Source organism: Sturnus vulgaris, chromosome 1 (genome assembly GCF_052056855.1).
Source record: "Sturnus vulgaris isolate bStuVul1 chromosome 1, bStuVul1.hap1, whole genome shotgun sequence".
Lineage (NCBI taxonomy): Eukaryota > Metazoa > Chordata > Aves > Passeriformes > Sturnidae > Sturnus > Sturnus vulgaris.
This window is the reverse complement of record NC_142243.1, coordinates 104,358,250-104,383,075: the sequence shown is the minus strand read 5'-3', so window position 1 is coordinate 104,383,075 and position 24,826 is coordinate 104,358,250. Positions and strand designations below refer to the sequence as shown.

General features: G+C 42.8%; 1 protein-coding gene across 1 annotated transcript; it reads left to right on the top strand.

Annotated features, from left to right (window-relative positions):
• Nucleotides 1-13,418: 13,418 nt before the first annotated feature.
• On the top strand, nt 13,419-21,474 carry TUBB6 (tubulin beta 6 class V). Its single transcript, XM_014870851.2, has 4 exons — nt 13,419-13,566; nt 14,159-14,267; nt 15,384-15,494; nt 19,859-21,474. The coding sequence occupies exons 1-4, from the start codon at nt 13,510-13,512 to the stop codon at nt 20,920-20,922; spliced, it is 1,341 nt and encodes a 446-aa protein (XP_014726337.1). The 5' UTR covers nt 13,419-13,509; the 3' UTR covers nt 20,923-21,474.
• The last annotated feature ends 3,352 nt before the right edge of the window (nt 21,475-24,826 follow it).

The following is a 24,826-nucleotide window of genomic DNA, read 5'->3' as shown; positions in this document are numbered from 1 at the left end:
TTCCCTACAGAGGAGGGGAAGATAAAAGCAGGAAAATTGGACTTTAAGATGGAATTTTTTTCAGTGAAGTGTGATGAGAGGTAGGTATACACAATTTCGGAAATGTTGGTAATTCTGAGTTTTAACTGTGAAGATAACCTCATATGATAATTTGTAACTGGCAGAAATATAATTCTAAATCATTTCAGTGTGTTTCTTCCCTGACATGACACTTGAACTAAAGGCACAAGCTAATTAATTAAAAGTTAAAAAAAAAGTTTAAAACCAAAGTACAAAGTGTATTTCTGACTTGATGCCCCAAGGTATATTATAGGATTTAATGTGATTAACAAACCAGTTATGTATCAGCAAGTAACCTTGTGGGGCTTAGAGTTTATCACTGCTTTCTCTACCTTGCATTGTCATATATGCAGCTAAGATATTTTTACGTGTAAGGATTGTTGTTTTGCTAAGGGAAAATATAGTATTTTCCCACTGCACAATTTTTAATCTCAGTAGTTTAACTTGCTATGAAAATTGAGAAGAGCGAAAATTGTGTTCAGTGATGGCAATATTTTCTGCTGTGTGGTGCCAATTTAAAGGAACATTGTTCATTAATAAATAAAATCAAGTAGTGGCTTTGGATGTTGTCTCTATTCATTTCCAGAACAACTTATTCCTGAAATAATAATGAATATTAATGAATCTATGGTCTGGCACAAACTGTTTCCAAGTGCTGGACTGTGACAGTGAAGTAACTGGACACTATTTTTTGACTCTGAACTCTTAACTCCCTGCTGCTGACTCACTTTCTGGCCTCAGAGAAACTGTGCAAACTGTGTTTCCTTTCATACAAAAAGTTTGCTTTCCTCCATATTTTACAAAATTTGCTAAAGACTACAAAATACTGAGTACAGGAGATAGAAGGGTTCAGTGATCTCTGGTGTTCACTAAACACTGTTAGGGTCAAGGACCTCTTTATTTTGCCTCACAAAACCTCTCTGCAGTCATTTACCTAAAGATAAAGTAGTAGATATTTGACAGCAGGGAAAAAATTAATTTAGTTTAGTGAAATATCATATTTGTCTAGTCAGGATTAACTTAAAACTTGAGGGAGGTTGGCATGCAAGTGTGGTTTGTCTATTGCTCTTCTATGTAATAAGTACATCTTGTATTTAGCTTAAGGGACAGTTTTGAAGAGCTTGACTGATGGAGCAGTTCCCTTCTTGTGAGGGAATCATGGTCTGGTTTCTTGCTGTGTGAAAGCACAAAATAGAGCTGTATTTGTTTTAGTGGTGAGGCTTTGGCAGTGGGAATTAGAGGGATGCTGTGGGGGTGGCCTCTGTGTTGTATAGAGCTCTGAAATGAACCCACCATTGCCCAAAGTTGAGAACTTCAGACAAGCTGGTGGTGTCCCTGTGGAAACATATTTAAGAAAGGGCAAAAAATGCAGCAACTGTGAGAAAGAACTTAAAAAAAATGTGGGAGATATAACCTGCAGACATCAAGGTCAGAAAAGAAGTGGGAGGAAGTGCTACACATGCCAGACAGAGCTTTCTCTGCAGCCTGTGGAGGAACATGCAGGAGAAAACATCCACCCATGGAGCCCCAATCCCGTGGCAGGTGGGCATGTTTGGAGGAAGCTGCAGCCATGGGGAGCCCATGAATGAGCAGCTTTTCTGGCAGAAGCTGTGGCCAGTGAGGCAGCCACACCGGAGCAGTCTGTTCCACACACTGTGGAAGGGACCCACGCTGGGTCTATCCTGTGGGAAGGGCTCATGGTGGAGCAGGGGAAAGGGGAAGAAGGAAGGAACAGCATAAAAGAATGGATGTGGAGCGATCATGATCCCCATTCACCTGCCTGGGGACAGGGAGAGGAGGTAGAAGAGCTGGGAACGAAGGAGTGAAGTTCAGCTTTGGAAGAAAGCAGAGGTTGGGGAAGGTGTTTTTGTTTTGTCTTTGTTTCTCACCATCTTATAGTATTTTTTGCTGAAATTAATTTGATCTTCCCTGAGTTCTCTCTGTTTTGCTGATGTCACTAATTGGTGAGTGATGCTTCTGTCTTTGTCTTGACCCACAGACTATTTCGTTTTATTTTCTCCCCATGTGTGTTGAGGAGATGCAGTGAGAGATCAGCTGGTGGGTGCCTGGCAGACAGCAAAATTTAACATGCCACAAGCACAATACACTGGAAGTAAAAACAAGCAAAATCTCCAAGGTGTTTGTCTTAATGGTGGCCAGTGAAACTGGAAACAAATCTTTTGATTTCTTAAGGACTTTTCACAGCAATGTTTGGAGGGACAAAATCCAGTCATATGCGAGACAAAGTTAATATTTTCACTTCACTAAGCTCAGTCTCAAGCATGGTTTTTTAAGGTCACCCAACAGTGCAAATCTTTCATAGTAGGCCCCAATCCTAATGTGTTCTTGATAAGAATATTTACTAATAAATAGCAATTATCACCAGAAAAAGAACTTTGAAATAGTAGTGTAAATAGTTTCATAAAACAAAACAACTAATGAAATGTAACACTAGAAACAAAGCATGTCTTAAGAGGCTCCAGAATCAGGATAATGCATTTTATGCAGTTACAACATAAAAAATTGTTGACCAACAGTTTTCTAAAAAGTCTGCTTTAATAATTAGCATACATTATGTATAGATTAGGTGAGGGGGTTAAGTAATGTAACTATTATAACAGGTTGTTTATGATTGTCATGCATTTTAAAAAAAGGGAAAGCTTAGATCCTCAGACAACAACTCTATTTAAGAAAACAGTAGCTTAATGATGTGTGTACTCAGTCTATTATAGACCCAGAGAAATCTCAGACATCTAAGAAGTCCTTTAAAGTCCTAAAGGTAATTTCTTATGACACATTTTTAATTACATCATGAAGTCCATAATCTTTTATGTTAAAAACACTTCTAATTACAAAGCGTCTTCCCTTGCACAGGTACATAGCTTGGTTTGCTGCTGCTCTTTATTAAGAAGTGTTTTCAAATACTCTTCTCCCATCTCAAAAATAAGGAGATGAATGTATAAGAAAACTATAAATAACCTAATTTAAGTAGAAGGACTGTTGACTTAATACTGAGCCAGAAAAACTGAAATCTATGGCAAATTCTAGTTTATCCCTGAGAAGCTAAATTGCAAATGCCATCATTTCAGTGATTTCTGTAGAAAATGTGCATAATGTAGGTGCTTTCCCAGCTGCAGCTCTCTTGCTTTCTTGTCTGCTTAGGGAAGTTGCCTAGAAAAGCTGCCTTGAACAGTTGCAGAATATTGTTCTAATTTCCATGCAGGTGATCATTCTTTCCAAATAAAAGTCACTATCTTTCAGAATAACTGATGTGTTTTCAGAGATGATTGATTATTCATAAATAAATCCATTTTACCAGAAATCTTAAAGTATTAGTTAGCTGCTGCAAATATTCCAGTCTCGTAGAAAAGCCATTTCATCTTTGGATGAGATGATCAAGCTCTTTTTCCTCATTATTATAAGCATTTTCTGCATACTACATTAGGATCAATATTTCATCTTGATAAAAATAAGTACTGTCTCTAATAGCTCCATCTTTGTGACCACTGAATTTAGTAAACAGTCCTCTCAATTCCTCCTAGTCTTAACTGGCCCTGACACGTACTGTGTTCAGTTCTCATAAGAGTTGTGATCAGTGAAAACAAAGCAGCTTTTGTCACTTGCAGCATCAGCTATGACTAAAGGCAGTAGCAATCTAACAGATAAAAGTCACTTCTCTTTCCTTCTCTCTCTACAAAGAAGTTTTGGAGTTTGGGTGGGGGTTTAATTGGAAGGGGCGGGAGGGGTTGGTTGGTTGGCTGATTTTGACATTTTGGTTTTTGATTTTCTTTCACTGGAAACATTCCAGCTGCTACATTCTGTTCTTCTTTTTCTCTGTGCCTGATGTCACCAGCTTCAAGCACTAAGTTCCTTTGGCTCTTTTTCTATAACTTGCCCTGATGACCCCTTGACACATGAGACTTGTTATGTTGTTTCTCTTATGGCCTTCTATCATCTATTCTAGATCTCCTCTGGCCACATTCAAACTAAAAATACTCTAGTATTTTTACTAAATAAATACTTTAGTATTTTAACTATTTTAGTATAGGGGAGAAGGGAGTGGGGTGGGCAGGAGGGGGTGGGCAGGTGTTTAAGCAAATATAAATTAAGAAAGAAAGACATTTATATCTGTCTTGCTCTAGCTGTTCATGTTAAGTTTTTTTTTACACAGTAATGATCAGCCTCCTTGTTTCTGTAGCACTTTTAGCATAACTGTCTTCCATACTAACCAGGCTGGTGTCCTAAGACACTTCTGATTACTTCGAGCTGTGCCCTATTCCTGACAGATCATACTGGCCACATGTAACATAAAGTCCCTGTTCATTAACAGAGTCAGGACACCACAATGAAATAACTTTACATAACTCCCTGCAAATCTTCCATGCACAGGCAACAACTGTGTCTCCTCACCCTTCCTACAAAGCAGTGGCATTCAGTTTGCAGCCAGGGTATATTGTAGCCCCATAACCTCCCCCCTTCTGGTTCTCTGTTCAACAAACCGACTGTGAAGTGCATTATTCACCGGGCCAGCAGTGGGCTGACTCCTGGCCCTGGGCCAGACCGATCTCTCACATTCTTAGCATCCATAAGCCTTTAGATCATGAATATGGTAATGCTGCTCGTGGGCTGCAGTCCAAGGCAAGGGGTGAATACCCTCAGTACCACTGCTGCAGAGTGCTTTTCTAAGAAAAATAATGTTCAGCTCTCCGTGTGTGAATGTCAGCTTGCTCTCCCAATTCCCAGTAGGTAAGTCCTGGAGTACCCTGCTCATAGGGGGATGGTTCAGCTGCTTTTGTGCATTCAGTTTTAGAACACGTTCCTTCAGTGGCTGCACCCACCCAGCCCTGGCAGTGCTGAGGACTGTGCTGTTAAAAATAAGCCAGGCTTTGTCCAGTCATAGCTTGTGCTGTGCTGTTTGTCCTGGGGCTTGTGGACTTGTGAGGAATGGTGTTCTTCTCCTCCCAAATGTAATCTGAGAAAATCATTTGTGGAGCAGGCTAGGAGTGGTATGCTGCTCTGGGTTGGACATGTGTGACAGATGAGTGGGATCTGTGCTGGTGAGGGAAGGGTGGCAGCCAGGAGCCACTCACCAGCTGAGAAAACAGGCAAGGAGGAAAACTGTGACTCACCTGAGAAACCCAAAACATGACTGGAGCAATTTATAGTCGATTTCAGCTGCAAACCTGTTCTTAAAGAAGAAGTGTTTCCCACAATGAGATGAATCACTTTTACCTGGAGAGCTACACATTTCATCTCAAATACATGCTTGGTAATTGTTAAACAACTGACAGTCTAAACAGGATTCCAGCCCTTCATCTTAGAAATCTATTGCTTTTTTTCTTTTTTTCTCAGAGAATAAAACCATGAAAAGTTACATTTGTGCAATAAAACGTAATCCTATCTTTCCCTCTTCCCCTCCCACAGGTTGCAGCACAGATCTCTGCTGCAAGGGGTTTCACTCAAGAGTGTTAAGAACCTGAGCTGGATGGGATAAGATGCTTTAACAACAAAAGAAAAGATAATCCATAGATTGTGCTTGGACCTGATCTGCTCAATTCTAAATGATCTGGGGGAAAAAAGTACTGAACTGGTAAATCTCCGTGATTGTACAAAAATCTTCAGGACAGTTAATCAGGCTATCAGGTGGACTGAATTTCAGAAGTATTTCATGATACTAATTTCATGAACAACACCTGATGAAATTTAAGATCCATAACTGCATTACACAGGAAAAACCAACCCTGTGTTTCCAGTGATGGGATTTAATTTAGCTGCCACCACTGTTAAACGACATCTTGGAAGTGGTGTGAACAGTTCAATGAAGGAAAAAGCTCAGCAGCAACCAAGAGGGCAAACACAAGTAATATTAAAAAATAAAAAGCAGAGCAAGAAGCATCCTATAACACTGCACAAAATGATGGCCTTGATTTAAATACTGTTACTCCCATTTCAGAGACACTGCAGTAGAGCTAGCAAAGGAGGCTGATAAGCAAGGACTATCATAGGAGTGCAGGGTCACACTCAAACATGGGGAGATTAATTAGTATAATACTTTCAGCTCAGAAAATTTTGGACAGATAGGCAAAATTAAGAACAAAACCACTAAAATCTTCACCTTACACACAGCTACAATGATCATTAGGAACTGGTAGTCAATGTTTTTCAAAACAGAAGAGTTATGGGGCACCAATTTTAGGTGTCAGCTTTGCAAAAGAAAGAGCTACTTCTTCACAGAATGGAATTCAGTTGTGCATGGAAGGCAATGCCATGGGAGACTTCGGAGGCTGAAAGTGTAACTGTGTTAAAAAGCAATTATATAACTTCAAGGATACTTGAAATGAACAATTAAATATGGGGTCCAGATCCTTCCTGTGGTTCAACAAAGGCTTAAGCACTGACTGCCAGATGTAGAAGGGCATTTTTGGGGGAGCATTACCATATTCTTTCCCTAGCATCCATCACTGACTGCTGTCAGAGATGAAATTCTAGATTAGACAGATCTTCCATCTAATCAAGACCAACTGCCATCAATACACTCATCTGGTCAAAACATGCTTTTTTTTCCTTGATAATCTTTAGTACAACTTCTGTTCAAGAGACCTTTTTGTCCTTGTTCTGATGTCTCCCACACCCAAAACACCATGACCTCATTGATAAGCTCTGCATTGTATTGGCATCTATTCAGAGCTGACTAAACTCCAAAAGCAAGCTGTCAATATCTCATATTCATTTTCCTCTTACAGCTATACCACTTACTCACCATATGATACAGATGGTGGTATACATTCCAGCTAAATTATGTTTTCACTCTGTCCTCCAAACAGATTGGTTCCCCAAAATCTTTAATGTGTAGAGAGGGTGGTGAGTTGAACATAGATAAATGCCTGCCTTAAGTTTGTATTCCCATAGCCTTGGATGTAGCTGTAAGGAAACATTAGCCTGGCTCCTTTACTGACTCTGTTGAGCACAGAGTGCAGCCCATTCTCTGGCTCTGTTTGTTTGTGTAGCTAAGTGACCGATTAGAATGGAGGTTAAAAACGCAGCCACACCAAACACACATTTCTGCCTGACAAAACAGGCAGGTACATGCTTCCCTCTGCTCCAGGTGCTACAGCTATTGCATAAGAAGCACTATGACCAGCTGTGCAAAAAGTCTTGGGTGAGTAATGGTTGGCATTGGGGCTAAGCATAGGGCTGAAAGAAAATACTCATTTCCAAAGGACAGAAAATATGTTACAAGTCAAAAGACATTAAGTGCTGGAAAATACAAAAGCACCTGTATTCAAATACATGAATATTCAGGATTGGAGTTGAAGTTTTCCATCTATTTTGTCAAATAGTGATAAAACTGTGTGAAAATGCAGCTAGAAGAGCTGGAAGAGATGGTGGAATTCCTCCAGTGTCACTTCACAGTCTCTTGGACTTCGCATCTTAACATATTTTGCCCTGACTTGATTTAGTGACTTTTGCTTTAACATTACAAAGTTCAGACCACATCTTGTGGGCTAAAACAAACATCAGCAGCATCTCCATTGACAGCTACAGATGAGTGGCATTAAAACAACCTCCTGAGTACTGTGTTTGAGCATAGGTGGCAATTCATGAAACCACAGCAATAAGTTTAATGGATGAGGGGGGTGACAAAGCAAGAAACTGTTTGAGAACCATATGAGATATAATGGCTTTTCTGGGCAGAATGCAAGCTCCAAAACACCTGAGTTAAATATGTGGCCTGGTGTTTGCCTTAACAGACCATACCCTTCTCTGTGTGTGTGTCTTGCTGTCTCACTTCCCCTTTTAAATATTTTTGTTGGGTTCTTGAGCTGTTTCTAGACTCATCTGCAGCTGCAGTGTCTCTGTAACTCATGTGCCTCTTGTAGATTTTGTAAAAAAAAACCCAAAACAAAAACAAACGAACCAAAAAACAACAACAACAACCAAAAAAACCACACCAAACAAACAAACAAACAAAACCCACCACCAACAAAAAAACAAACCCAAATTCTTTTAAGACTTTTTTTTCCTTTCTTAACTTGCATGAAACTCTTCAGACTGAAGAGGAAAGATAGGTACTAGACTGACCTTTGGGCCTTCCTCCTAAAGGTCACCATGGACTTAGTATAATTTACTAGTCTGCTACAAGCTGTCAGAGTAAATCCACCATGTGGATTGTATTTATTGCTTTGGTATTTAATGTAAGTGCTAACAAGCTTTTTAACACTGGATAGACACTTGCTGATATTCTTAAATATCAAAATGCACAAATTTATCATGCTGAAAAAAAAATAGTAGCTAACTTGTTAAATGTTGTCTTATGGCATGAATTTCTCTCTAGTCCTTAAAAACTTCAGTAAATAGAAATAGTCTTAGCAACAACCCTGATATAAACACAAATGTGTTTCCTGAAAAGCAGGAAACAGCTTAACAATCATATCATATGACTAGCTAAATACAGAAGAACTTAGCTGGTTTTTTTCCAGGGCATTAAAACAAATTTCCATGTGATTTTGTGGGAGATGACTGTTGCTTGAGCTGCTATTACTGGAAAATCCTTTTACTCTGCAGCATGGGCACTTTAAATATTTTGTCCCACCTTGTAAAATTCATCATCTTGTAGGAATCCATTTCTCTTCAGCCTGTGCACAAGAAAAGAGAACATGAGAAAACCTAAAGACAGAACACTGAATGCTCTACAACCCCCCATGGCCTCATCCTGTGAATGTGTGCAGCTGTTTCAAAGCAGCTGGATCTCACACAAGATCCATGTGAATATTTAATTTGCTGCTACTGACAGCTACTGCTGCTACAGTTCTGACCAACAGGAGTAAAGAATCACATCACATTGAAATCCATCCCACTGGAGCACCGAAGAGTTGTTCAGTAGAAATAAACAGTCTTGGGTTTTTACCAGCTAGAAATGCCTAATCCAGATATGGCCTAGTAGCCAAATCTTCCTTAATCCATATCCTCTCTATCATAAATGGTCACACCATTCCCTAAAATGCAAGTTTGGACCTGTTCTAGCATTTAGTCTTTTGCTTTCACACTTGGGAGCAAGAGATACCTTGAGAATGTAAACTGATTGTTCAAAAGGCTGCCTGGAGCATGAATCTGCAAACTCGAGCTGGTGGTTTGTACCTGTTGTAACACTTTACTCATTTTTCAGGTTAAATATATTAATTAATTCTTTTTATCAGCAGAATTTAAGTTAAGATTGCAAAAGGAAATAAATAAGGAACAACAGTGAAGGGAGTAAACCTGCAAAGGAAATCTTAAGAAAGTTCTTCTGTTTTATGCAGGGTGGGGAAAAAAAGCCATACTCTAAGTATTAAATTAACCTATGGAGTGAATAGGAAATTAAAAAAAGACTATGAGTTATGAAGGGTAAAGGTCAATATATATTATAGGTATGTGAGAAAGAGATATCTGAGAGAGACAAATATAACAAGTGAGAATCCATTGTACAGAATTTACATTGTGTTTCTATATTAATCTAAATGTAGAATAAATCTCATTGACTCAGTCAGATGAAGCACTCAAGGAGAAATTTAGGTGCCTTAAATTTCCAAGAGGCGTTTAGTGGGGTTTTAAAATACAGCCATAAGTAATCCATGACAGTTAAGTACATAGGAGGATTTTGATACACCTAAGTACCCTTAAAATCCCTGACCAAATCTGTGGAGACTTGAGAAGAATATGCAGGCCTCTGTGGACACAGGTTATAATGGCACCTTCACCTCCTAAATCAGCTGAACTATTAAGTAAACACAAGTATATGGATGAAAAGGATTTGAAGGTACATCTACATTCAGTGACCAACAAAAGTGTCTTCTTTCAGACTACCGGCAGTAAAACATGGAGAAGCAGCAAGTTGATTCAGGTCTGACCGAAAATTAGAAGTTATTTACATAACTATAAAATTTCTACATGCAAATTCGTTGGGTAAGCTGTTGCTCACCTCCATCAGGCACACAGCTCTACATCGCTGTACATACCTCAGTGGGTTACTTTGTATGTGCAGGAAACTGGCTGAAGTTTTGGCCTCTAAATGTTGTTTGATTGACTGCTGTTCACAAACAGTAGACAAACCTTTCAAAGACTACAGATGCTGGCAGTGCAACCTACACAGCTCTTCAGAAGGCACATGGGCTAAAGGCTCTACCAAAACACACTCTCATTGCTTCCATTTCCCCCTTACTGCCTACCTATGTCCATTTGTTGCTTCTTACTTTTATTCTTAAAATATAATTTGATTCAGATGATCAATGGGCTTGACCATTGCTATGTGAACACAAAGAACAGAGGCAGGTGGAGAAATCCAAAGCACACCCAGAGAAAAGGAGCCTCTGACCTGGCTCCTCTCTTTGAGGGCTCAGCCTGGGGTCTGGTGTGACACCCATCAACACCAGCCAGTGGGAGAGGCTCTGTGGATCACTGTATAGAGAGGAGTTGGGAATCTCTAGGAGTTGCCTGCAGGGGTTGGGGATCTCTGGGGGATGGAGGGAAAGAACATTTTTGGGATTGTACAAGACAACTTTTGGGATGTTTGGAGGAGGAATCAAAGGTGGGAGTAAGAGGGGGTGAAGGTGGTTTGATACAGAATAAAAGGATGCAGGGCTAAAGTGACCTGATTGGATGTTGGTGAGTATGCTTGTCTGGATACACCTTGTACCTGACCACCTCAGTCTGTCTTGTCTTAGTTAACTGTATTTTTTTTTTTTTTTGTGAGTGGCATCTATATTCCATGTGTATATATGTGTATTGTGGCCTGAGTGCCACCAATTAGAGATGGAGGCCACAAGTCACAGGGGCTTGTGTGTCCTAGGTGCAGCAGCTGGGGTGACGAGAGCACACTCTGAATGTATGTGAATCTGCATGTCCGTGTGTGGTCACTGGCAAACACCAAGCCAGGGCAGGTGGAAGTCGAGTTTTGGAGCAGCCATGAGTTCAGGAAGGAAAGTGAAGAGACCAGAGGATCTCTGAGCTGGCTGCTGGAGAAACAAGGGGTTCTCAGTTACCTGCTGAGGAGATTGTGGTGGGGTCAGCTACTGGTAAGGCCACAACTCCAGACTAGCTACCAGAAGAACTTGTTTGTATCTGTGTGTGAGGCAAATGGGGATCCAGAGGTCAGCTACTGAACAGGCTGTGTCCTAAAGCCAGCACTGGACAAGGGAGCCATAGTTCAGCATTGTAGATCTGATTACCAGCAACTAGAGGGGAACTGGAGGCCTCTGGGATAACATTTGCACTTGCCAGCAGCTGGAAAGAGTTGGAATTCAGGTGTTAACAACAGAATAAGATTAGTGTCTCAGACCAGCTATAGAGGGATCCATATTTATTTTCCATTAATGGGCTTCTGTCCTGATCAGCCAGAGAGGGGAACAGGATGAGGCCATTAATGCTGTTTGTTTTTGTGTGAGTGCTGTGTTTTCTGCCTGGGTTAGTCAGCGTGGCCAGCCTCTGTATGTGTGTGAGCCTACTGGGAGCACACACCCAGCATTACCATTACCTGGATCTGGGAACCTACTGAATTTTAAAAACTGGCATACCAGCAACAGGCGAGAGGGTGGCAAGTATGAGCAGTAAACAGGAGGATTTGCAAAGTGTGGGGAAAGCCAGGCCTGGAAGGCATAGTCAAGGACATATAGATTGAGGCAATGTCCAAGACAGCCTCACTAATCAGGCTGCTGAATAATGACTTGTTCATGGATCTCTTCCAAAAATGCAGATCACAAACAGAAGGACACTTATTCTGAGTCCTTCAGCAGAGAAAAAGGCACACAGTATCCAGTCCTCTGCTAATGGCTGCTTGCAAGGCAAACATGCTGATCCTGATCCTCCAGCTGCTTCCCTGATGTCAGAAAGAGATTTGACTCAGCCTAGCATGATGCATGTGGGCTACTCGGAGGTCATTTGCAAGATGCTGCAAGCCCTGCTGAAAAACATTTATGGAAAGGCAAGGCTGGAGCTGAAAGCACAGAGCTGAGCTGACATTGGTCATGTCACAGCAACGAAAGGGCAGACAGGCAGCAGGTGGCCTCCCAGTACAGAGATTTGGGGTTATTTGGAGGTTATATATTGATTGGTGGGGGCCACCTTGACTGTGTTCAAGCTGTAGAGAGCACCCAAGATTGTTCACCAGAAGAGCCCCAGCTGGACCACCTTACAACAAGTGGATAAGGAGGTTCTGTAACTCCAGCCTCAGGGCTGCTCTTGCACAGCAGCAGAGACTGGGTTGGGCAGCACAGATGTGCATGGACACATGAATGTCTCCCACCAGGGCTATATACTGGAATAGGCTATAGAGACAATGGCATCCCATGGAAGAGTCATGCTGGCATGACAGCGGGCACCTTCCACTTGGGAAACTGTGCAGCAGTTATCCAGAGGGGTCATAAAGCAGATTCGGCATCTGTGGGAAGTGACTTCCTCACTGGACAGGAAAGAGAATCTCCTTTTTCATTAAAAATCAAGGCATTTCAAACCATGCATATCTCCGGGCATGCTCTGTATTGTGGTGACGTGAGCTCTCAGGAAAGCTGCTCCACAGACTGCTTGACATCCCAGTTACAGTTTTCAGGCAGAAGCTTGTCCTATTGGCAAAAGAAAACCCAAAAACCAAAACCAAACAAACAAGAACCAAAACCAAAAAACCCCAACCAACCAAAACCAAACCAAAACAAAACAGAAACAAACAAACAAAAGAACACACAAAAAAGCATTCCAAAAAAACAAAACCAAAAACCCATCAGGAAAGAGCTGTGTGAAGAAGATGGCAAGGCACCCATTGTTTTGGATGCTGTGCCTTCACAGGATCACAGAACCACAGGATCAGTTCAATAGGAAAAGAGTGGAAAGATCATCGAATCGAACACATGACTAAACACTACCGTACGTCACCTAGATCATGGCACTAAGAGCCACCTCCAGTCTTCCCTTAAACATCTCCAGGACCTCCACTGCCTCACTGAGCAGCCTGTTCGAATGTCTCATCACCTTTTTTTGTGAAGAAATTCCACTTAAGAAGAATTCTGCGGCAAAGGCTGCGATGTGCCCGCCCGTCGGGGCAGGGGGACACGGGACAGGAGACGGAGGAGGCGGCGATGTCCGGCAGTCACACGGCGAGGGCTCCCGGCGATGAAGACTCCGGAGCCGGGTTCGCTGAGCTGCTCTTGGGGTGAGCAGCAGACCACGGCCAGGAGCTGCCGCTGGGGCAGGAGGAGCCCCCAGGGACCCCCACCGCCGCCGGGGACGATGCCGGCCGGTGTCACAGAGCTGGCGGAGTCGCCCCCAGTGCCGAGGGCGGTGCCGGGCGGGGGTGGCGGCCGGGCGAGCGGCGGGGGGGGGGGTGCGGGAGCCCATAAAGCACCGCCCGGTGGGACGGCGCGGCGCACAGCCGGGCTGGGCGGCGGGACAGCGGGTGGACGGCGGGGCGAGCGGGGCGCAGCCATGAGGGAGATCGTGCACATCCAGGCGGGACAGTGTGGAAACCAGATCGGGACCAAGGTGAGCCTGAAGGGGAGCCTCCGCCTGCCCGCAGCTTGCGGAGCCTCTGGACGCCCGGGGGACGCTCCCGGTGGTTCCCCGGGGCTGTCGGACCCCCCGGGGCTGTCGGACCCCCCGGCGCTGCCGCACACCGGGGGCCGGGCTGTGCCAGCCGCCCCCGCTCCCCGTGCCCCGAGGAGCCGATGCCGAGCGGCGCCGGGCGCGCCCGGGGCACCGCGCATCGCTCCGCTCCCCGTGACCATAAAAGGCCTTGGGAAGTGCCGAAACCAAAGGGGACAGCTTTATAAAAATTGTTTTTAAACTGTTTTTATGTTTGAGCCGGCCAGGCTGCAGCTGAGGAGCGGGGGAGGGCGGCAGAGGCTGGGCGGCCCCTCCGGGCGCGGAGCCGCCACAGCCCGGCCGTTGGGTTTGAATCCCGGTGCCCGCCCGGCTCCCGCTCCCGCTGCCCTGCGCGGGCAGGGAGGGGCGGCGGGCACGCCAGGAATCCGGCAGCTGCCGCGGGACCGCCGCCACCCCCGGCCCCGGCGCTGGGCAGGGCCCCCGCTGCTCAGCAGGGAAGTTCCCAACCCGCTTCTCGCTTTTCCTCCTTTAGTTTTGGGAAGTGATAAGTGATGAGCATGGCATTGACCCAGCCGGAGGCTATGTCGGTGACTCAGCGCTGCAGCTGGAAAGGATCAATGTCTACTATAATGAATCATCTTGTAAGTGGGGTCGGGGAGGGGTGCGGGACAGAGGACTCCGTGGGAAGGGGCACAGGAATCAGAAGATGACGGCCTCATAAAACCATAGCGCACGTCTGGCCACACTCCTCACATGCCACCAGCCTCCCAGCTGTGCCCAGCTCAACAGAAAATATTATCTACTTTCTTAAAAAGTATTAAAATGGCTGGGTGCTATCTCCCCAGACACAGAGGAATGGCGCAAGGGGCTGTCCTTAGGGTCTGGAGGTGGAGGTTGTTTATTATTTTACATTACCGTAGGCGTTTGCTCTTCAAATGTGATTGCTTCACTGAATGCGTTTCTTCAATTACTCCAAATTAAACTGTTGGTTATATGAGCTTGCATCTGTAGTACTCTCACTTTAATTTTCATGAATGAGAGGGTTGGACCACAGGTAATAGAGAACTGTTTCATTAATAAGATGCCAAAAGGCATCCAAGTCCTCAGAGTCCTCTGCTGTTGAAAGGTGTTAACAGCATAAAATTGGGATCTGGAGTCCTTTGGTCTCAGGACATGAACCTGCAAGTGTGAATGTTTCATCTTTTGTCTAACTGGGGTTAATTCATATTATTTACACGAGTTTCCTTGAACAAATTCAGCTTGACACACATTGTTTATCTTGTGCTTTGTGGTAGATGTGATGACTACTACTGTTTGCCATGTACACTAAATAGCTCTTTCAGTGAAGGAGAATCCTTCAAGCATATAAGCTTGTGGAGATGTGTTAGGATGACTTGAACATAAGCACTTGACTCACCTTGATATTCACAAAAAAGATTACCTACTTTCTTAAAAAGAACAAATAAACCATTTTTTTTCTAGTCAGAAACTCCCTAATATCTCTTGCTAATAAAGAGTTTACAAAATGTAAAATCCGTAGAGCTCAAATTATGTCTGGTCTGTTTTCCGAGCTGAATTGATTTATTCCTATGGATGTGGGTTTTTCTCCACCATGACTTTCTGTATAGGAAGTACTTACATATGTGTGAACTATATATTAGACTAACAATATGAGACATAATAGATTTGTGTATCGAAAGCTGTAAGTGTGTTAGTTTGTTTCTGAACATTAAGGGCATGCTTACTTTTTGTTGTAGCCCACAAATTTGTACCAAGAGCAGTCTTACTGGACTTGGAGCCGGGAACCATGGATAGTGTGCGGTCTGGTCTTTTTGGTCAGCTCTTTCGGCCCGATAATTTCATCTTTGGTATGTGGATGTTTCTTTTTAAAAAACAGAGCTCTTCTACTGCTGCTTGATTACCAAGTGAATGGTCAAAAAGCATTCAATCTCTCTGTTCCAAAGTGATCCTACTGAGAAATCCTAATAGCTAACAATGGAATTGCAATTATCTGTATACCAGTCAAAACATCCTGCTAGCTGAAAAAGGTATTCTTCTGTTGATTATTCCTTTGGTTAGCAAACTGCTGGAAGTTTCCTATGGTATTCAGATAAAGTAAATTTTCTTTCTACATATATGAACTCCAGAGAAATCCTGAGGAGGCCAGTTCTTCACAATAAAATGCACAAAAATTCTGCAGAAAATGGAGGGGGGAGGGAAAACCTCAACCACAAACCAACCAGACTACTCTTCACTTAAATTCACATTAAATGCACAGAATTGTTTTTAGGCTGTGTAATTAAACTTTTTCAGTAGATCCTTGCAGTACAGTAATAGTGGAAGAAGATCTGTAATATGAAAAACACATGTAGACAGTTTCTGGGTTAGTTTCTAGCAGAATGAGGAACAGTCTGTAAGTATGTGGAGAAGTTCTGGTTTTGCAGTGTTCTTACAGAGGGTTGTTTTTACTGTTACTGCTTTACTTTGGAGTTTTGCAGTACTTTGCATCTAAGCTTAAAAATGCACATCACCTTTCAGAGCATCCTTACGAAGTACAGAAGCATTATCAGTCCCTTTGCACTAGAGGAGAAACAGCATGTGGAAGTTAAGTGAGCCACTTGCTGAAGCACGAAGTCTGAATGAAAGCCACCATGAGAACTTTCATGTCCTTTTGGTTTCCAAGTCTGCACTAGCCACAAACATTTCCTCCTGACAAGGCAAGCTTAGGTTGGAGCTCTGTTTGGTACGTTGTGTTAACATAAGGAAGGAGCAATGCCAGGGACAGACAGAAGAAAGATAAACATAATTTGGATGGTATAAAGCAAACTTAAGTCTGGGTTGTTGGGTTGGAGAGGGGAATGAAAAAGTCATACGGAGTTCCTTTAAGGCTTTGACTTAAAACTTTTATGCTATCCATGTTGTTCTTCTGTAAACTCCATGGCAGAGGTGTTAAGGGTCTCTTCCAAAGGAGCTGTAAGTTACAACATGTAACTCAAGGGTAAGCTTAGGGAGAAAACCCATAGACATAGGCAGCTTCATAAAGCCTGTTTCTGTATTCAGGTTGTTCCTTTCATTCCCTTTCACCTGCACAAACCACACAAACCCTCTGAAAGTGAATTCGCCTGACCTATGGAAATACCTGAACTGGAGCTTTACAGTTTGGCACAACACCAGTAAAAACAGAGCAAAATCAATTCAGAATGTCTCCAACAATAGTCCAGTTTGCTGTCCTCCCTTCCTGCCGAGATAACAATGAACCAACAGCATGTGATCGACTCATATCTGACAGAGGCCCCTGCCAGCGTCAGGCACTGTCCTCCCAACCTGCTGAATAATGTAGAATGGCTGAGCGCTGAAGTAATGATCTTCTGTGTCAAAAGCCAACAAAGCATTTTGTTTTCTCTTTTAAAAGTCTGGCGTGGGCCCACAAAGGATTTTGTGGCAGAAGCTGGCAGTCCCATACTTGCTGTACCCCAGGCTGTATGGGCTCATTCTGATGGGGATGTTTTCCACCTCTGCGTGGATAAACCTGCATGTGCCCACGTCTCCACAGCAAGTACCCGTGGACCACCAATCAGAATTTCATGCAGGTGTATTGAATACATGGTCACACACTCCAGATACGGGAATTTTATATCAAACCAGAAAGAGATTTGAGATGGACTCAAAATAATCCTTATACTTTAATGCCCGTGTTGACAAAGTAGTGATTTGAAAGGTGAGAACTGCAGGTGGAAAGATTTTGCTGTATGAGAGCAGCAGGCCTCCTGGCCTTCTGACAGCACACAAATGCCCACCAGGAGCTGCTGTGGACTCCTCTTCTTAACCAGTTTTCACTTGCACATTTTTGTATTTCTCATTCTTTCCTTGTGTATACTCTTGCTAGATTTCCTACAGAGATATTTGATTAAAGTTAATTGATTAAAATTCCATTAATTAAAATTCCACTTTAGTTTTTATGAACTGATGGGGGCAACCACAAAATAGCTGTCTAGCAGTCACAGGCAAGTTCTGCATCAGGGCTGTACACACCAGGCTGCTACGTGTTCATGTGCAAGCTACTGAGCTCTTTTACCAGGTTTATCTTACATTTTGAGCACTGAAGAGAGTAGAGGAGTGAAAGAAGACTGTAGGAAACAAGTGCCATTTTAGGGATTAAAAACTGACTGTTAGACAAGTGCTTCTCTACATGTGCAGCTCAACCTGAACATGTGTGATAACCCTACAGCGTGGTGAAAGAAGGAGTGATAGAAGGATCTGGAGGTGCCAGGAGTGCAGATAAGTTGTGGGATTGCTTCATGTAGGCTTCGTTAGATCCTGGAAAATGACAGATGCAGGATGCTGGAGATGGGCTTCCAGGATTGGCAAAAGATTTGCCAGATCCTGAGTTTTGTGGGCACAGGCTCATTGTCCACCTAGACAGTTTAGTCCTGGTGAAATTTGATCATTTCTATGTGTTTGCCTTACATTTTCAGAGGCCAAGTAGGTAGGTACCTGGTAAGTGGAAGGCATCCAGTAGAGTTTCACAGGATCATGATCATGATTTCCAGGATTGTGGCAGCCTTGTCAGAGCCATGACATCTCCAGCCTGTGTTGTCATGGGGTAAGAAGGCTGAGGCTTCCAGGGCGTGTTTACATGTTCTGTGTTGTGGTAGTCTTACAGTGCTGTAGAGCCAGTGGTTCTGGAAGTACAAGGTAACTGGGTGTAGAAGTAGGAAATGGCCAAGGAAAGCACTGGAGACCTTAGGCATATGGCTGACTAGTGGATAGAGTGTAGTGTTGCCACAGGAGTAGCTGATAGTTGTCCTAAAATCAGAATTTACCTCCATGAAGAGATAAAGCCTTCTGCATTTTGGAGGGATGTCTGCTTGTTTCTATGCATCCTGATGTGCTGCCCTATCCGTAGTAGGGGGTCTGCTCACGAAGACTGCAGGTGCTTGCAAATATATTTAATTCTGGAAGGATATTACTTTGTGCTTTACCCAGCTGGACAGGAAGTGCTGAGTTCCCTAGGCTCAAACAAAGAAAAATATAGCAACATACAGAACAATGCATTAACTAACCACATACACCATGAGGAAACCAAGCATTTATGCAGTAGAAAAAAAAGTACATAGGATTTCAGAAGTGTCCCAGCCAGCAGTTTCCCTGGTTCATATGTTTGGCACCAACATAGTGCTGTGGGAATTGAAATGAGACATGGTAATAGGAAGGGAGGGGAAGCTTTTAGGGAACAGTACAGGATTTGACAGCTCTATACTTAATTCTTTTAATTCTGAAACTATTGCTCTGTCTGAATATCACTCACAGGAGTACCCTAAGTGAGTTCAGTGGCAAAATGTATGTATATAGTAGTCACTGTGAGAAACAGGAGTACTAAAAAACAGATTCCCCAATTTAATCCTCCTCATTATCTAACCAATAACAAAATAGTGACAATAGCAAATGATCCACACTGTTTATCTTAATAAACTGAATAGTGCATAAAACAAGAAGGGAAGTCTTGGGAAGAAAAGAATGGACTCATCACTTTTCTGAACTATCAGTAATCCAATTTTGCAAGTCATTTTGCATATCCTAAAGAATAATGAGTTTGTAAGGAAATCAGTAAAACCTAAAAGACACTTGACTTTTAAGTTTTTGAGATGATGTCCCTGTAGCTCCTGTTGATCACTATTTTCATTCAGGCTAGGTAACCATGAATTGAAAAAAACTATAGTTCCTGATATAGTAAGTTAAATAGGATTTTGAAGCCCAGCTTTATTCTTGTATGACAATGTTTCCTCTTTGACTCATGAGAACAGTCCAATAACCTCTCATATTCATTGAGACAGATGTATCTGTGATTTAGCTTTGCATGCATCATGATCCTTACAGACAGAAAGCATTTAAACAGTCATCTTGTGCTTACTGAATCATCAGGATTGGGAGTGTGAAAGCTTTCAAAACAAGGAGTTAGGGCCATCTTTGCATTTATGGAAGGTAAAATGATAAAAAAGAAAAAAAAAACAAAAAATCCACCTGAAGACATTAATGAAAACTGCCAGAGACTATATAAAAAGTTTATGTTCATACTTCCAGAGATATTTATAGGCAAAACTGAAGAGCACAGTTCATCTACCTGACAGATTTATAGCAGCTTTTCTTACAGATGTGAGTCCATTTAGCATGCAAATATCAAACCTTGCCAATAATTTTGTACATTTTCTTTCCCTGTTGTATCTTATTTTAGGACAAACTGGTGCAGGGAACAACTGGGCTAAAGGACACTATACAGAAGGGGCAGAGCTGGTTGACTCTGTGCTTGACGTAGTAAGGAAAGAGAGCGAACACTGCGATTGCTTGCAAGGATTCCAGCTCACTCACTCCCTGGGAGGAGGGACAGGGTCTGGCATGGGAACCCTACTCATCAGCAAGATCCGAGAGGAATATCCAGACAGGATAATGAATACCTTCAGTGTCATGCCTTCTCCCAAGGTGTCTGACACGGTGGTGGAGCCGTATAACGCTACGCTCTCGGTCCACCAGCTGGTTGAGAACACGGATGAAACCTACTGCATCGACAATGAAGCACTGTATGACATCTGCTTCCGCACCCTGAAGCTCACCACTCCCACTTACGGGGATTTAAACCACTTGGTCTCCGCCACCATGAGCGGGGTAACCACATCCCTGCGTTTTCCAGGCCAGCTCAACGCTGACCTGCGGAAGCTGGCAGTAAATATGGTTCCCTTCCCGCGCCTTCACTTCTTCATGCCAGGCTTTGCTCCTCTGACGGCGCGAGGCAGCCAGCAGTACCGAGCACTCACGGTCCCAGAGCTCACCCAGCAGATGTTCGATGCCAAGAACATGATGGCAGCCTGTGACCCCCGCCACGGCCGGTATTTGACAGTGGCCACCGTCTTCCGTGGCCCCATGTCCATGAAGGAGGTCGATGAGCAGATGTTGGCCATCCAGAACAAGAACAGCAGCTACTTCGTGGAGTGGATTCCCAACAATGTCAAGGTGGCAGTATGTGACATCCCTCCCCGTGGCCTTAAGATGGCTTCCACCTTCATTGGCAACAGCACTGCCATCCAGGAGCTCTTCAAAAGGATCTCGGAGCAGTTTTCTGCCATGTTCAGGAGAAAGGCCTTCCTCCACTGGTTCACAGGAGAGGGAATGGATGAAATGGAATTTACAGAAGCAGAAAGCAACATGAACGACCTGGTTTCAGAGTATCAGCAATACCAAGAAGCAACAGCAAATGATGGAGAGGAAGCGTTTGAAGATGATGAGGAAGAGATCAATGAATAAAAAAAACCTAGGTGCGAGATTTTTCCAGGCCAAATTCTCAAATCTGGATTTCTGATAATTAGGCTTGTAAATCCATACTTACGTTTAAAAAGAAATAAAAAAGGGAGCATGAATTTCGGATGTTGGAAGTGCTCTTCAGAGTCCGTTTGGATCATTGAGGACATTCAGCATTTCTGGAAATCGGGCCATTTCTAGTCATGAGGCAAATGTAAGGCATTCAGTTAAGACTTTGGCCTGAGAGTCTGAACATGGAGATTGCTAGTTTGGGATCTTTTTCTTTAGGGTCATCATCCCTAAAGCTGTAGAAGAGAAGATGTAAAATACGCATGAAAATCTACAAATTAGAGCTGCACTATTTTCATCCAATTATGAGTAAAAAAATCTTGTGAGCTTAAAGCATTCTGTACCAAATGTACAATACTGAACTGCCAGAAACAAAATTTATTCATAATAAAAGAAAAAGTTTTTAGATATTCTGTACAGTAACTGTTAACAGTGATATTTGATTCCAGTCCTCTAAAAATAAAATAAAAATTAATAGTACCCTCTCAAGCAGAAGTGTTCTGGGCAGTCAATGCTACATAAATACCCAGTGAGCTGCAAGCTAGAGGCTGGATTTGTGTGATGTGACTTCACCACTTGCTGCTGCTGAATAATCACAGATGATATATATGAAATCCCTCCATTTGTGATGTGTTTATCATGAATCCCTGGGGTTTAAAGTGGCACCCCAATATCTTACTGGTCTTCCTGGCTATCCCCAGCTGCTGATGCTATTCTTAACTCTATTTCACCCAGCCCATGTAGCTGAAATCCAGATATTCCACAGATAATGGTGGGACAGGAAACATAGGCTACGTGCCAACACATCTCACTACCTGAGTTTGTAAGTTCACCACACCTACAGAGGCCGTGCATGTTTTGCTACCAAGATAGGTTAAAACAACCAGTCAGGTAAAGGTTAAAGCACAAGAGCATTTATCCACGATACTCAAAACAGTTGGCAAAATGAAAGATGAACAACAGGTTTATCTGCCCCCACTAAAGCCAAGCCAGAAAGGTCTCTGCCTAAGCCAGCTGACAAAGTGGCTGCTGGGCATTTGCTCTCTGTGCATGCTTTATGTTTCTGCTCATATCAATTAAACAGCCCTTCTCCATTAGAGAGCCTCTACCAGAGAACACTCTGTCTACTTGGAGTCTCTTATTTAGGCCAGTTTCTAGGCAACAAAGCAAGCAAACAAAGGAGAAAACCTCTGGAAATCCAAACTTTAAATGTTTCAAGAACTCTTGCTTTTTCTTCTTGTTTTCAGAAGCACTTTCCAAGCAAATGTGTTGCTCAATGCTTAAAAAGGCATTTTACAAACATAGTGAAATTTCCAAAGGTCTGCTGCTCCTGACAAGATGATGCTTTGCTAATTTTGGATTCAGGAAATGAGACAGTACTTTAGGAAGTACATAAACCAGGAAACTGTTAATCACATAACCTGAAGCTGTCTGCCCCATTCTATTCCACACAAGAAATGGAACTACACTAGCTTTAATCAAGTACAGGTTTTTTGCAGAAAGTGACTTCAGGGGTTGAGACAGTTGCTGGAACGTGTCAGCCACTGGCTTTGGCACAGAGGCAGAGCTTGGGAGGGCCTGGCTGATTGTCTTTAGAAGGATCACAGAGGAGTCAGCAAATTCACAGGGGCCACATTCTTTGCTGTGTCTAGTGATGCCTAAAGGATTCATGAATAGCCATAGAGCACCTTTAAATATGCATTTTATAAATGTGAGATGTGGCTATGCATTAATTACAGCATGAGATAAAGTAATGACACAATATACATTGAAGAGAAATTACTGTGCAGGACAATACAAAGCAAAATCCATTGAAAGTAAAGCCATTAAACTTCAAAGTGAAGTTGATTCTTTGTAAATGATTGACTATTTGCTTTGAAAGGGAGGAGGATGCCTTACAGGCTCAGAGTCTGCCATCACACAGCTGTGGCACAGGCTTTCCAATTAAAGCAATAACATAGTTTCTGCTGAATGAAATAGAATTAACCATCTTATGATGTGTGAAACTGCATTTTGTTGTAACACAGATTTTATAACTAGGTCCAAGTCATAAATTCTGGTATTACTGTGAAAAAACAAAAGTTAATACTTTAAAAATATCAGAAATCTTGGCATTGCTAAATAATGGAGTTATTAACTTGAGAAATCAGCCTGTTCCTTACTGCATTTCATACACTTGACTCAAAATGCAGAATGCAGACTCTGAGGCTGTGGAATTCGGACCTCACAATAATCCTGTTTTGACTCACCCATTCTTGCACATGTGTTTACTTGCAACTGTTTGATCTGAATTTCTAGAATGTGTGGAGGTGGAAGAGGCAAACTAATGTTCTCTTTAAAAAAAAGAGAGCTGTTCCATCATATCCTGGGGGCAAAAACCCCTGCCACTATAATGACCCCAGGAACCTGTAGTAGGAGGATCATCAGAGCTTGTGTGTAAGCAGTAACAGAGCCACGGGAAGCACAAACACTTCCTGTTTCTCTTCAGTCAACCAACTCTAATATTCTTCCATTCCTGAGATACAACTGAAAATTGTTTTAGTAGCAATTTTAGTGAGCAATTCCTTCAGTTGTGCTTCCTTTCAAATAACTTCCTGCCTTTTTCTTGGAAGCTTCTCTCTTATTTTGCAAAAATACTCTCCATGGTGAGTCCCACCTGGCTTTGTTACTCTTCTCAAATTCCTTACCTGTGTGTTTTTCATTTCCTCTCTAGTTTTTCAGCCTAGTCTGTGGCACCTTTTGTTTTTGTGCCTGGCCCACCATCTTTTTCTCTTTTGTAATTGCTTTGCACTTGGCCACAGAGCAGTATCTAGCAGCAGGCTGCCAGGAGAAGCCAGACCCCAGGAGTCCTGGAAATGCAGCTTCCACTGCTCAGACACAAACACGTGTCAATGCTAGACTAAGGACAAAATATGGCGACCTGCATCAGACACCACTTGGACACTGAGAGTAAGCAAGGTGTTTCCTGGGAAAAGGACAGAAATTGGAATCTTAACTCCACAGGTCAGCTCCTTTTCAAAGCCACTCTGTTCAAAGGCAGAGAGAACAGGGCAGGCACTCAGCTCACAGTCAGGAGAGTCCTTGCACATGCTGCCTTCACCAAACCACTTCAGGCTCCTGCTTTCTCTGCATCCCACGATTACTGCTCAGATTACGCTCTCCATTCCTTCTCTTGCACTTGTATCCCTTAGGAAAATGTGGTCACCCCTTGGGAACAGGGTCAGGTTGGGAAAGAGGGTCTAGACCTGCTCCTTCTCCCAGCCTTGGGAGGAGCAGGGAACTCAACAGTTCACTTGGTGCTGCACAAGCCCCTGGTGGCTGAAGCAGCACTGATGAGTGTGCCTGCAACAAAAATGATTCTGGCAGTGTTGGCAGCCACAGCACAGACTAAACTTGATTTTCTTGATTTATGTTCAACCACCTGGCATCCTAAATTTGGGAGTTGAAGGAGAGTAGCAATCCTCTTCAAAGAACCAGGTTAGGCAAACAGCTTTTGTGGTTGTTTTTCTGTATCTTTGATTCCAAAATTCCAACACTATCAAATTCTGCCATTTTTGGCACAAAATATTAAGACCTGCTAATGTAAGGCTAAGCAAAAAAGTTAAGTTGCTCTCAAGTAGATGCAAAGGTAAAGGAGAGGAAAGGCCATTTTCATACACCTATTAATTGCATGCTGCTACTGAACAAGAGTGGAATTTATTAGTAGACACAAACAGGGAGTAAGAGAAATCATCTCCTGGAGATGATTCTTTCGGAGTCTGGTAGTGCCATTGTGAAGAGTCAGGTTAAGGGTTTTGGGTGGTTGCTGAGTTTTCTGCTGGTTTTATTTAGCAAGGAATGA